Here is a 14,231-nt window from a genome sequence, read left to right on the forward strand (position 1 = left end):
ATCTGCATTGTGATGTGACTGAACACATACTGGTCCTCCTCCAGTGACTGGCACGGCTCAACATTGCCACCAAGTGGTCACTCTTAGTCACAACCGCCAAAATGCACCTAGGTATTTAGTCAGGGGTCAAAAGGCCAAGGCTCTCGTTTTAAAACATTTGATTCGTTTGAGTGCTTAAAATGTGCTGATTGTAACGAGTAATTATTTTATCATGTTACTGTATTACAATGTAATGCAAATAGTTTGCAACAGAAGAATTGGGTTTGGCAACTAGAAGGCAGAGACAGTAAATAAAGATGAGAACTTCATAGCCTATTCAGTTTGAGTGGAAATATATTGCAAAGTGGTGGGGAAAGACAAGGGGCAAAAGAAAACTGAGGGTTTGGGGGTCGAGGTGTCATAAGAATATAACTACATAATAAAAATAATCCCTCACGTAGCTGAGCAATTGTTATGAACTTATTTTTCATAGTAAATAGTACTTGGTAGATTAAAGTTTAAAACACACTGTTAAGTAAGTTTTCCCATTTTTTTAAGTTTTGACATTTTGGGGTTGACTTTTGTGGGAGAAGAAAGAAACAGGCAGCAGAGCCTCCTACCAGACTATGAGCTGAAGTTGTTGACAGAGAAGGGCATCCTTAGGCTCCTTGCCTTCATTGGCGTCTCAAAATAGGACATCTGACCTGCATGGACCAAACAGCATCGTAAATCAATTTCAAGCCAAAGATAACAAGATGCTAACAATAAGCTAGCACTTGCCTTGTACAATTCTTACTTAACCTTCAGATGTTCCATTTCAAAGCACAAGGTCATGTTTTGAATACACACATAACATGCTATTCATAAGCAGTTTAGTATAATTGAGATAAGAAAAGACAAGATTATTTGATTTGTCATAAAGGGAAATTAAATACATAAAGCAATCAAGTCAACAATATCCTGGGAATACACATTATCGTTAGCTTATGTTAGCATTGTGGCTAACGAGTGTTCGGAAACTCACCAGTTCATTGGATTTAGGATTAGCATACATAAAAAGGTCTCCAGCACAAAAACAGACCGGTTCTAAAAGCTGTAAGAAAAAAAAAGTTTCAGTAGAAGCAGGCATTATGGTGGGAATAGTCATAATATTTGCAACTGACCTGGTGGCGGGGTATCTTAGCTTCTCCCCCAAACAACACAGCTAATACAGGTTACATAGTGGCTAGCTGACAGTTGACAGCTAATTTAAATCATGTGTCAAGGTGCGTTCAGTTACTGGTGGGAGCGTGGGGTAAATCGATATTGTAGCCAAAAATTGACATGATCCACACAAACGTTTAACACACATTGTGCAGCACATATAGTCTTCTGGCAAATTTCTTTCTGATAGTCCACTTCCATGTGTTCAGCGGTCAAACGACACATTTGCTTAAATGAATTGGCGCTATTAAGGTCAAAATCTTTCCTCGCAATCAAGGTCTCAGCGAGCGGCAGCTATCAATGTGAGGTTAGAAATAACCCGCTGTCATCAGGACGTAATTAGCATGGCACGCTGTTCAATTTCACTTATTTCCAAAGCTTTTTTTTTTTTTTTTCCTAGATCGATAATACGCTGCAGGCTGTGAACGGCTGTGACGCAAGGGAGGCGTTGATGCAGTTGAATGGCGGCGGGGGAAGGAGGAGGATCGGAGGGCTATTAATCGAGCGGCTAAAGGAGATATTGGGTGTTCTCGTTGGAGGTGGCCGCACGCTTACAAGTGCAAAGGAGATCAATCCAAACGAGTATTAGGTCGGAGAGGCAGCTTTACAACATGCCTTCGCTTGTGGGTCTTCATCATATCAACCCTCACGGAGGGGAAAACACCCTCATTGATTTTTACATAATAATTACAGAGGAAAAAAAACAACCTGTTATGATGACATCAGCGTTTCTTTTTATTCTTCTGCGCTAACGGGCAGTGGACAAACACCGTTGCACAGACAAGGAGGTGAACACACAAAAAAAAACTTGAATCTGATTTCTTATTAGGCTGAGGTTGCAGTGGAAGATAAATGAACAGAAATAGCCATTGCAAATATTCTTCATCAAGGCAGCAGCAGCTTTTGAAGCGATTCACAGAGGAAAGAGCAGAGCAGATGTTCACAATATGGCGCTTGATGGCTGAAAGAGTCTCTGTGGGGAAACAAAATGCTTCTTTTTTTTTTTTCACAGAGAAAATGGACGTGCAACAACAAACACGCAGCAAATACGAGATGCATCAAAAAGTGTTGTCCGGTCCTTTTTTTTTTTGTTTCTGCAAACACGGGGATGTTGAGGGACACGTGACACAAATCTAACTTGGTTCGTGGGTCACACACTTGGGCCACCGCACCGACAGTTTGCACTTGCGTTCCTCGAACACGAACTGGCATGTCAATGGAGGCCAGTGAAGGTGGTGTTGCAAGTGTTGCAGTAGCGGTAAGCGACCACTGGGTGGGAGCAGTGAGTTCTGTCCTATGACTTCTCTGAGCTGTTTCGTCAGCTAACTTCAAGATGCCTGCAAAGTAATGAGACAAACTTTAACATAAGGAAAATACTATTAAAGATGTTATTCAGTTATTGTTTGAAAAAAAATCAATTGCCATATGTGGTTTTAAAAAAAGTGTCATTTTGGGGATGTTTTGGAATGTTGGAAATCATTCTCAAGGAGACTTGAAAGAGTTGAACATTTTTAATTTGCACTTGTAATGATGAATATGTTCTGGTGAATGTATCATTGGGATTTAATGTGGATTTTATTTTTATTTTTTGTTTCTTGTCGGAAACCATACGTTCTTGTAACGAGAAAAACAATAGCCATTTTTTTTACATTTTTGGAATATGTTAAAGTTGGAATGATGAGAATCAGTCAAGAAATATGAAGAAGCAAGTCAAACAAGTTAGCAGGATAAGATATAATAAAAGCTGTATTATCCCATGTATGCGTGCAGCATTCACACACTAAAATAAATACGAGAACACACACCGCAGTGTTCCTTCTAAAGGGGCGTGGCCTCCTGAGTGACATCAAGACCCTGCCTCCAGCTACGTTAGACGACTTCAGTGTTACGTGTGCTGATTCTGCGTTTGACAATTTGTCACATTCCGTCCAACGAGGGTGACGTCGTCTCACCTGTTATAGGTGAACATCAAAAATGCCTTCTTCCACCGCCTCTAAATCCTCCTCGGCAATTGCTGGGCATGAAACAAAGAAGACAGAGCATAAAGACGAGGTTGAGTGCTTTATCAAATTGAGAAAAAAGAAAGGCAGTGCATTGTGGGCCTTTTATGTGTTTATCTTGTCACTTTGTAGCGGTGGCCCGGCAGCGGCGCTTAACCCACCGACATAAAAGCCGCCAGCTGGCACGGCGTGCCAGAGACTTTGGCTTGCGTCTGATGAAAAAAACCCACACACATTGTGTGTTGGTGGCATCGCCGCAGTGAGCCAATTACATTTCCATTGCAAATGAAGCTCCATTGTGTTTAGGACTAGATCTTGCAAAGGCAACATATGCTGAGAGGGAGACTGAAGTGCTGTTGGTACCAGAGGGCAGTCCGGACGTAGATGAATTTTACTTCAACTTTCGTAAGGGTGACAGTTCCACCTGTGACTGCTCCAGGTGGCGGTGGAGGTCTTACCGGTGTTCTGGAGGTTCGGTGGAGGGTTGGCAGGTGGCGGGAAGCTGTAAGATCTGGCCTGGAGAGCGGGCGGCGTCTCGTGGCTGATGCTCTTGGTTCTTTTGCGGCACTCGACGGCCAGACGGCTACGACAGGCCTTGTGGCAGTTGACCCCGCAGGCTGAGTCCATGGAGGGAAGGGACGGCGGCAGGGAGAGGTTTCGCAAGAGGAGCGTCGGGCGGGCCGTTGGGAGGAGAGGCAGGGAGAGGCGATGGCGACGAGTCCAGGGGAGGGGTAGAGAGAGAGGGTCAGACAGAGGGACGGGTGCACGACACGTCATGCAGACACAGGAGCAGGCACACAAACCCACGGCCAGGCCCACTGGACCCGACAACAACTCCGCAAACGACGGGGAGGCTGAACCACGGACATTTGGGGATGGACATTTGGACATGTCCATCATGTGTTAAATGGAAAGCATTATGTTCCTGACATGTTGAACAAGTTGTTCATTTCAATGATGTCCCTGTAGAGGGCGCTAGAGAGCTCCGAGTGGTAAAATTGTTCTTGGTGGTCGTGATGGTAAAATGAAGCTTCATGAACCAGTTGTATTTTTTTACTCCTCTAGATGGCGCACCCAGTTCAACATTGGGCTAAAAGGACATTGACTTCTCAAACCCCTTTATTTAAAACAACAGCGCCATCTAGAGGATTAGAAATATATAGCAACTAGTCCATGAAGCAGATTTGAAGCTTCATTTTACCATCACAACTTGGTGTTTCTGATTAACTTGTTTGTGTATATTTGTCAATCTTACCTTTACACTTGTAGCCCTGCTTGTAGAAGCCCCATATCTTCAAAGAAGAAGAAAATAAAGACGTCTTAGAGTTTAAAACACGTCTCAAAGCCGAGTAATATGATCAGAACACAGACAGAAGAGTTCTTGTATTGGATCTTCATAGTTTTGAGGTTAGGGACGCCATCTTGATATTCTGAATTAATGCAGCACGGTAAAACATAAGCACAGATTGAAGCCGAACATGAAAAAGGAGCTCGGTGGGACGGTCGGAGGCGGACGACATCAAGAGGGATGCCGTAGGGGGGGGAACGACAGGGGGAACAATGACATGAAAGCAAGATCACACGCGGGCCCTGGAACATCTGAGGAGGCAGAAAATATCTTGACCTCTTCATACACTTTGACAACACACACACACACACTAAACACACACAGTAGGCAACAAAGCGAGGACGGGTTAGCTTTGACCTTTAGCATCCGTGCACACCTACTTTTATTTTTCCTCATTAATTTTCCGTTGTAAAGAAATGGTTTCGCTCAATTTTTGTCTGTTGCCTTTTGCAGAGCAATGATAAGATGTTCTCCTCAACTGCTTCCGCCCAGCAAAGTGCAAATGATGTGTCATAATTATTGTTTGGTCGAAAGGAAAGCGGGGCAGAGGAGGATGCGCCGCTGACGTGTACTTGAGTCCTTATCTGGCTCGGCTTCTGTTTGGAGAAGCGCTGTCTCCTGCCAAATCCAAAACGTGCCCTTTTGGAATACAATGCTCTTGTTAGAGCCCACTCGCTTGCACGGCAAATGTCAAGGGCCACAAATACGTCATCTTGCATACAATTTGCGCTCTAGCCAGGTTGTGAACTCAAAGAACTATTATTTCTTATTTTTATTGTTGTTGTTATTTATTTCTTACTTAATGCTTTATTTATGCTATGCAATTTATCTATTACTTTCATATACCGTAATTTTCGGACTATAAGTCGCGTTTTTTTTTCATAGTTTGGGTGGGGGGGGCGACTTATACTCAGGAGCGATTTATATACATATATATGGGTTTTTTTCACTTTTTTGGGCATTTTATGGCTGGTGCGACTTATACTCCGGTGCGACTTATAGTCCGAAAATTACGGTATATATATATATATATATATATATATATATATATATATATATATATATGGTTTATTTATTTTTATTTATTTGTTTTTAATTCATTAATTAATGTATTTATTTATTGATTACGCTCATCTTTGCTTATTGTGTGCAATGTTCTCTTGAGTTTACGTCTGAAAAAAACTAACCATTCCACATAATTGCAAAAAGCTACTGCACTTAATAAAAAATAATAATTGACCTGCAATTATCTTCTTTATGATTATTGTTACTCATTTCTTCCTTACTATTCTTATCTATGTTATGCAATTTATTTATTACTCTCTTCTTTGTTTGTTATTTATGCGCAACGTTCACTTTTGTACTATTTTTGTGGGAGCGACTTGACCCAGAATTTCCTGAGGGAGCAATCTAAAGGGATGAATAAAGTTGACTCCAAGTCTAATTGGCCCTGAGCTAAGAGGGCTGCCTTTTGGAAATCAATTTGAAAGCAGAGGTGTCAGGGAGTCATTTGGAATCAAGAAAAAAAAATACGTACAAAGCCGGCGCAGTGCTCGCAGAAGGTGGGCTTGACGTAGGTGGCCTCGGCGAAGGTGTGGATGAAGCCCATCTTGCAGTTGAGGAGCGAGCTGGCCCTCATGAAGTAGTCGATCATCTCCTCTCGGCTGATTTTGCCGTCTCTGCGGATGGAGGCAGCGCTCGGATTAGCGCAACTCGCTAATGTCAGGGAACCGACCAACGGCGCTCACTGGTTCTTATCCAGATCTCCAAATTTGCTGAGGTAGGGGAAATTGTTCCTGATGGCTTCAAACTCATCTCTGGATATGTGTCCGTCGCCGTCCGTGTCAAAGTTCTTGAAGACGGACTGCGCGGGGCGTGAAGGTTGGAGATGATCGAGCGAGCGATGAAGAAAGAGAAGTTATCCGATATTTCCGATTACCTCGACCATTTTCTCGATGTGCTTCTTGATGACTGTCGGGTCGGCGTTCGGCTTGACTGACACTGCCAACTCATCCATCAACGTGGACTTCAAGTCGGGAGCTGGAGCGGGGTTGGAGTTCTGCTGCAATCGCAAACATCCGTGTGACTTTTCCACCTTCTGGACCTCGAACTACCGTTGCTTACCGCTAACTTGCGAGGTTCCCTCTGCAACGACATTTGGTAGATCTCTTCTTCTGTGTGGTACTGGTCTAGAGACACCTGGGAGCACGTGTGCTTATGAGAACCCGCTGAAGGCAAAATGGCGGCTTTGCATCTCCGGCAACCCACCGTCAACAGGTTGAGTAGATCCGTGTTGGCGTCCACGTTGGGCGGCGTGTTCTGAATGGTGGCCAGTTCCTGCAGGATGACGTAGAGCTGTTGCGTTTTGGCCAGGTTGACCCGAGTCTTCTCCTTGTCGGTCCAGTCCGGCAGCGCCACGTGTACGGCGATCAGATCCTTCAAGTGAACGCCCAGGATGGGAAATCGGAAGCCGGAGCTTTCCGAGAAGCGTTTGCGGTATTGGCTGTAGTTGCCGCATGACGTCACCAGCTCGATGAGACCGTTGAAAACCTGAAAAGGATCATCTGTATAACCCCATCGGAACCGGCGGAGAATTTCAGCGAGACGCACCTTGTTGGTTTCGGCGCTGACGTGCGCCTGCGTGTCTTTGAGGCGTGAAATCGAGCTGTTGCTCAGGCCGCCCACCACCGCCATTAACGTGTTGAAGTTCTGCAGCTGCAGCAGTTTCTGTTGACGAGAAAAAGTCAATGTTGCTTCTCCAGTACGAGGTTCAAAGGGGGCAGGGTGACAAAAAAAAAAAAAAAAAAAGGTTGCGCATTAATGGAGCGGCATCAAAGTCGTAACGGGTTGTGAATGGCTCGCCGCGGGGGCCCGTGATGCCCTTCAGCCTGCAAAATCAATCTGCTGGCAGCTGTGTGGGAGGTCCGCCCCACCCGAGAGAGGATCAACTCATTCGGGTCGCTCGTTTGCAAACAGAGCGGAAGGCGGTCCCGCCGTTTACCGAGCACCTTATCAAACACGGACCCAACGAGATTCCGTTTTCGAGAGATTGCATTGGCCCTTGTACCTGCTCGGAGTGCGTGTTCCGAAGCTACCTGCAGCGAATATGCAACCCGACAATTGCAGCCTGAGGGAAAGCTGAGAGAAATGTTCAGGCTCTTGTTTCCCTTTGTGCTCCCTCCTGCTCAAATGAAATCAACTCCAAAATCATTTTTGCCCCAGCGTGTGTTCCACCAAACCCTCTAATAGGCCACTGATTGTCAATTGGTGGTTCGTGGCCCTCTAGGTGTCCGTAGCGGTATTGCAGGTGGTCCGTGAAATTGGGAAATCATTGTTTCTAAAAAAAATAATTAAAAAAGAGAGATAGTTGTTTTTTAAAAAATTCAAAACATATTCAATTTTAAATAAAATTGATTTAATATCAACTATTATTTATTATTATAGACTTGATTAATTTCCCAGCGAATTCTGTGAATCATTTACCCATCCAAATTACATCAAATGTAGCTGATATTCCCAAAATAGACAAGACTAGATGCAAATAAATAGCCTGTTATAGGTCTATCCTCCTTTGCTGCATAATCAAATAATATTCCGCCAAAGCAGTGGTCCCCGAGTTGCTTCTTGGTCATAATGGTCTTGGTCCCTTGGAAAAAAACAGTCGAAAAGCTCTTTAAACTGGAAGGCTTTTAACAACATGTGGCATCGTTCTGGAACATTCTTAACGTCAGATGAAGAGGAAGACATACGAGCAGATGGCGAAACAGAATGACGAGACCGAAGGAAACGATAGCATCAGCTGGAGCCGTATCAACGACAGCAAAGCGAAGAGCTGAAAGGATGACGAGGCTCCGTCCAATCAGGAGCACCGTATAAGGAGATGGGACTAAGATGATTTAGGACACGTGTACAAAAGGAGCTCGAGGGAAAATAAAAAGACGGACCTGTGCGACTCTGATAAAGTGCGAGATGACCGAGGCTCTCTGAGGCGCCGTGGGCTTGCTTAGGACCATGAGCTGGATCCACTGGGAGACGCTGTTGAAAAGCGTGATGAAACGTTCCAGCACGGGGTTGTCCACCGTGCAGCCGTGCATCACGAAGCTGTGGTAATCCTGAAACTAAAAAAAAAAAAAAACACACCCGCGAATGAGATCAAACCGAGGTCGATTGCGCAATCCCACCTCATGACGACGGGGCCGGCTCAGCTGACCAGAATCTTGCAGAAGGATTTGTACTCCAAGTAGGTCAAGTGCTCGGCTAGTTCACAGGAGTCGAGGTGGTCGAAGAGCAAGGACATTTTCCTCTTTTTGGACACGGACGGGACACGCTGGGTCACCTGACGCTTCCATTCGTAAGACGGCCTGAGGGCAAGCGCAAGGATTTCATGTTGCCTGCTGTTTTATGCTCCAAGTTCCTTCGTGCAGACCGCTGTAGGGCCGCTGAGGTCGCGGCAAATATTTTACGAGCTTTTACGAGCCAAGAACGATAAAAGAAAACCAGACAGACGGATGTAGAACATTTTGTGGCTTACACGCTCTCGATGTCAATGAGCTGGCTCTGGCGCTCGTTGCCCTCTGTGCTCAGGAGGTCTTTGAAGTCCTTCATCTGCTCGGTCAACTCCGGGTTCAGATTGAACTCGGCGGGAAACTCAGAGATCCAATACCTGTGGAGCGTAAACGCCGTGCTACTCTTTTGCAAAGACTCCGATCGGCGCAAACGAAAAATTGTTTCTCACTTGACGAGATGGCAAATTTTGCTTCGGTGCTCTGCTGTGCAGCCTTCCTCTTGAGACCTGGCAAAAGAGTCAAGGGGAAAACCTGCCATGCTTCAAGCTTGCTGGATATTTTGATAGGATACTTATGCACCAACTTGCCGGCCATATCAGTCGACGGGATGTACCAAGGGTGCATCATGAGGAACATACGCACCAGCGAAGGGTCCCCCAACGCCCCTTTCTCATCTAAAACAAAAACGAACGGAAGGTTTTTGAATGTTCACACCGTTTATTTTTTTATTTTTTTAATTAAATCAAAAATAAAATAAATTAAAAATAAAGAATAATAAAGAATGAATGATAATGAAAAAATAGTCAATTAAAATTAAATTAAATACATAAATAATATACATAATAAGTAAATAAATAAATAAATAGATTTAAATGGCTGAAATGACCAACCAAAGGCTTGGATGCCCGCCTCCACCAGGCACAAACAAACAAACAAATAAATAAATGGCTGAAATGACAAACCAAAGGCTCGGATGCATGCCTCCACCAGGTCGTCCACGGTGGTCGACTGCTCAGACGTGGCGGGCTCCATAACCGCCGCCCCCTCCCTCCTTCGCGTGTCACACTATACACACAATACAAAGTTAAATGGCTTCACTTTCTGACCACTCGCACCATATGAATTTGCGGTTCGTTGGGAAAAACTGATCATCGCCAAGCTCCGAGGACAGGAAACCGAAAGCTATTATCTTGCTCCAAAGCAGCTGCGGTATACACACGAGAATCGTATAAGCCAGGGGTGTCAAACTCTTTTTTTTTTTCGGGCCGCATTGCTTCTTTCGGAGGTCCATTATGACTGTCAACCCAAATCAATGTATCAGCACCTCATATTAGATACAGTAAAAGCTACAAAGCAAACTGACAAATAACTCGTTTTCAAATCAGACGAGTAAAGGCTGGTCAAATATTTCCCCCCCCAAAAAAAAAGATATTGATGCACGATTTGTCTTCGCGGGCCACTCAAAAAGATGTGGGGGGCCGTACCTGGCCCCCAGGCCTTGAGTTTGACACCTGTGGTATAAGCGAACGAGCTCGATGCTACGTTGCAACGGTATGTTGGCGGCACAGGTATGCTCGTCTGTGGGAACCATGGCAACTGCAATGTCAATCCTGAAGATGCCCCCCCGACCAACACCCCCACCCCCACCCGGTGTCTGGCCATGTGTGGCGCAATGAAGCCTTCCACTGTGCCATCTTTGCTGCAGAGCAGGGGGAGGACACACTCAATTACAGGCTTCAGCGGCTTGCGAACGCACGCACACACACGTGCACGCCTCTGCGGGCAAATCGCTAAAAGGAGACAATAAACTCGTATTCCCCATACACCAACAAATGAATGCACTTTTTTTCAAATCAATGGTGCACAGGTTTGATCGGTAGATTATGATTGTCACAATTTCTTTTTAAAGTTAATAGAAGATGGCTGCAATGTGTCGATCATTGCGGCAACGGTGAGCTGAATCTAGTCAACCGTTCCTCAGAACAAACTGTCGCCAAGCTCCTTTTGCTCTTTGTGCAGCATTTGGCATCTTTGCCCTCACTTGCCGTACGACAGGTCGCACGCAGCGGGGGAGTTTTTTTGCGTCTTGCGCGGTTGCCTGGTGATGGCAAGTCAAGTCCTTCGATCCGGCAGATTATAGAGAGCGGTGGGATGGGGAGTAAAGGCATCTTGACAGGTCCGGTCTGGCTGTGCGCCATCTGCGACCCGGCTGGAAAATGTCACTTCAGCTCTGGATTTTCTGCACCGCCCCACTAAATACAAAATACTCATTTGATTTACTAAAGAGACCAACGAGTAACATGAGACAGATGGAAACGCGCCTCGGTCGATGACCCATAATGGGCTCATTTTAAGTCCGGTACGTAAATACTTGATGTTCACGTGTGTGGCTATTGATTTGCCGCAGATGTTGATCTTCTCGTAGGTGTTGGATGGCCAAGAGCTTCGGTATGTACCTGGTTCTGAAATAAAAGTCAGGCCTGGCCTGCTGAATGATGTGAACGAAGACGGATAAAGGGCTGACTATGAGAGCTGTCAAAATGTACCGATTAATCGACTAGTAATCGATTATCAAATTAATTGACAACTAATTGAAGAACCGAGTTATCGTTTAGAGCCGTTTTACCGTAGAATTGTCCCAATCCTCTAATATCAGCTCAAAAGTAATTATTGATTATTATTTTTTTATTCATTCATGCAAAAAAAACTGATTATCATTTGCGTTTAATCAAAAGAAGACATTTGCAAATATCTGCTTTTACTTTGTAAAACTACAACCATACCATTAGCCAGTTTTAAAAGTTTGGTGATTCAGCCCTCTTATTTATTTTTTAATCATTAAACAATACAAATGCAATTTTAAGTCAAATAAAACGGTATGCGCTATTCGATTAATCGACGGAATAATGGATTCGTTGGCAAGAATAAATTTGCTTTGTTTAAGCTGCTTTTTACAGCTCGCCTCTACCCAAACCAGCATCGAGCTCACGCCCACGAATCCAAACTGTGAAGCCCGAGACGATGCGTTGCTGACAATGGGTGACTGTGTGAGGCTTTTGTTTTCCGCTTCCTGCTCAGACTTCTTTCCTTTGACTCTTTGCTCCACAACAAACACAGGAAAGGCGTGCCCTTGCGTCCGTGTGTGTGCGTGTGCGCGCGTGTGCGTGCGTGTGTGCGTGTTGACACGGGTAGTATGGATGCAATGTAAAAGACTTGCGTTCTCACTTCCTCTTTTTGATCACAACTTCCTTTGTGAAACTCTGACTGCACTTGGAGTTGTGTAGAAGAACAAATGTGAAATGTGCACATACAGTATGGTTTGTTTTTTTGTTGTTTTTTTACTCTGTTCAAGATTTCAGTCGTTTTCTGCCTGCTCTGCAATGCTTAAGTCATAAAGGTCGCTTCCTGTTCCTGCTGGAATCCACAAATTGCACTCACAAACGTGAGAGGAAATGTTCACTGTTGCCTTTTTTTGACAGCCATTAAGAGTTATGGATCCCAGGTGAATTGCAAAGCACGCTAGCCGTGGCTTTGCTTATCTAACTTTCTGTGTTTCTTCACCATTTTATGCTTGGATAAGCTCTTGTTGTCATCACAGGAGGATAAATCTCAGAATGACCTGGAAAGTGTTTTTTTTTTTTTTTTGGACTGAGCATGCACAGCCAATTCTGTTTTATGTTTTGCTGTATTTAAAAAATAAAATTAAAAAATGTGTTTTTTGGGCAGGAGGGCTTCAATGGTATTTCTTAGACAATAGTAAAATATATCATTTGTAGCAAATTTAGGAAATAAAAATATACAACATAATATTTTTTTAAACAGAAGTAAAATATATCATTTGCAGCAAATTTAATAAAACGAAATATAAAAGATATCGTACAACAGAAAAAGTCATGCAAAGCTAGTTTCGTTTGAATTCTGAGTTTCATTTAAGCCAACCCACCTGTTAGCTCCTGTTATTGTTCTTCAACCCTCAAAGCCATGCAAGAATTGCAAGCCTTTCACATCAGTGAGACTTTTCAGAGTTCATTCAACTCAGACGCATCACCTCATCCTCAAGTTCCATCTCACTCGTGCACTTTCTTTGTTCCACCTCGTCTTGTTCGCAGTGAGCAGTGCTGATAAACCAATTCCACAGCCGCTGCCCTTTTGACCAATGAAAGCCAAAGCTCCCATAAGGTCAGCAAATGAGCTGATTGAGTCGTTTGCTCTCACTTGTCTCCGCTCTTCCCTCCTCCGCTTGTATTTTCTGGCATTAAGCGGCAACAATGGAGCCAATTAGGGCCCGAGAGCCCGATAAGTGCAAAGCGGGCGGCGCAGGTGGAGGCGGTAAGCCGGAGGTGATGTTAATATCACGGGCAGCCTCAAGTTATTGCGCTGCAGCACTAGTCGGCAGGAAGAAGAAAAAAAGATGGCACCGCTTCACCTTTTGCATTTGATCATGACCATTTATGAATGACTCATTTTGCTCAATAAGAGTGTCTTGTTAATCAAATGCACCCAAAAAATGGGGTATGCTTCCTGCAGCTGCTAAGACTTTAAGACTAAAGATTAGCGCTTCAATCCCACTGCTCTGACATCGGTGAGCGAAGATGTTGCAAGGGAAGAAATGGCACCCAAACGTTTTTCAAATCCCCTGCTGGGTCCTCATCACAACTGCAGTCTGCATGCAAGTGGTGCCGAATAAGCTACACACTTTCCACACATATTCAAGTTACACACTTTCCACACGTATTCAAGTCACTGTGACGTCTATTTTACGGCCCGGCATTCCTCCATGCTCTCGGGTGTTTGTGTGGAATGTCGCCGTGTAGTTCTGTGCGGCAGTGGCAACACACCAATCGGGCTGCTGAGCGAGACTAGTGGACTATTCTGCTCGAATTCAACCCGCAATTTATTCCCACGATCACTAATGCGGCGGTTTCAAGTCGCTAGATTGTCGTTTACTCCTAAAAGTCCATCTGGAAGTAAAAATAAAAAAATAAAAAAATCGCCTCTTACCTTTAGAAGAAGATAGTTCCCATGCCCTTCGTGTGCAGCCGGAACATTGATACCAACTGTGGAGTGAGCAGGGACATTCGCTCCTCCCCAAAGAAAAAGACAAAAGAAAAAGACGATCTTTTAGCTAAAGGCGCTTGAAATTAAACTTATCAGAAGTGCCTGCAGCGTGTGGTTAGAAATGGCCAAAGCAATCTATATAGTATATATATATATATACTATATATTTTTTTTTTTATCGCATGTTGTCGTTTGGTGCAAAAAGGAGCGATCACACGAGGATGCGTGTCAGCCGTTGCAGTCATCTAGTCAGCGTGCCAACTCCTCTCCTCCAGCTGTGTGGTGTGCGTGTGCGTGTGTGCGCGCGTACGTGCGTGTGTGTGTGCAGCTCGCATTGCAGCTCCGCGGTCCCGCCTC

General features: G+C 44.4%; 3 protein-coding genes across 4 annotated transcripts in view; all 3 read right to left on the reverse strand.

Moving 5' to 3' along the window:
- LOC119128075 (neurexin-2-like) overlaps positions 1-1,194 on the reverse strand; it is a 250,844-nt gene extending 249,650 nt beyond the window's left edge. The window contains exons 1-3 of the mRNA XM_037260157.1: positions 1,143-1,194; positions 1,004-1,072; positions 600-683 (exon numbers count right to left, since the gene is read on the reverse strand). The gene's annotated coding sequence lies outside the window, so the exon portion shown is untranslated. The remainder of the gene's footprint in view (positions 1-599; positions 684-1,003; positions 1,073-1,142) is intronic.
- LOC119129646 (C-type mannose receptor 2-like) overlaps positions 1-14,231 on the reverse strand; it is a 902,042-nt gene that overhangs the window by 595,935 nt on the left and 291,876 nt on the right. The gene's annotated exons all lie outside the window — the stretch shown is intronic.
- On the reverse strand, positions 1,894-14,163 carry LOC119128128 (RAS guanyl-releasing protein 2-like). Of its 2 annotated transcripts, none has more exons than XM_037260310.1 (17): positions 13,818-14,163; positions 9,779-9,881; positions 9,388-9,490; positions 9,266-9,322; positions 9,062-9,193; positions 8,741-8,891; positions 8,475-8,648; positions 7,141-7,257; positions 6,799-7,080; positions 6,655-6,729; positions 6,470-6,589; positions 6,279-6,394; positions 6,068-6,209; positions 4,438-4,474; positions 3,641-3,799; positions 3,135-3,196; positions 1,894-2,519 (listed from the first exon to the last, which is right to left on the reverse strand). In XM_037260310.1, exons 2-16 carry the CDS (start codon positions 9,846-9,848, stop codon positions 3,138-3,140), a joined length of 1,794 nt encoding a protein of 597 aa, XP_037116205.1. In that variant the 5' UTR covers positions 9,849-9,881; positions 13,818-14,163; the 3' UTR covers positions 1,894-2,519; positions 3,135-3,137. The 2 variants fall into 2 exon arrangements, with proteins under 2 accessions (XP_037116205.1, XP_037116204.1); XM_037260309.1 differs by having other exon boundaries at positions 6,470-6,592; positions 13,818-14,162.

Source organism: Syngnathus acus, chromosome 10 (genome assembly GCF_901709675.1).
Source record: "Syngnathus acus chromosome 10, fSynAcu1.2, whole genome shotgun sequence".
Classification (NCBI taxonomy): domain Eukaryota; kingdom Metazoa; phylum Chordata; class Actinopteri; order Syngnathiformes; family Syngnathidae; genus Syngnathus; species Syngnathus acus.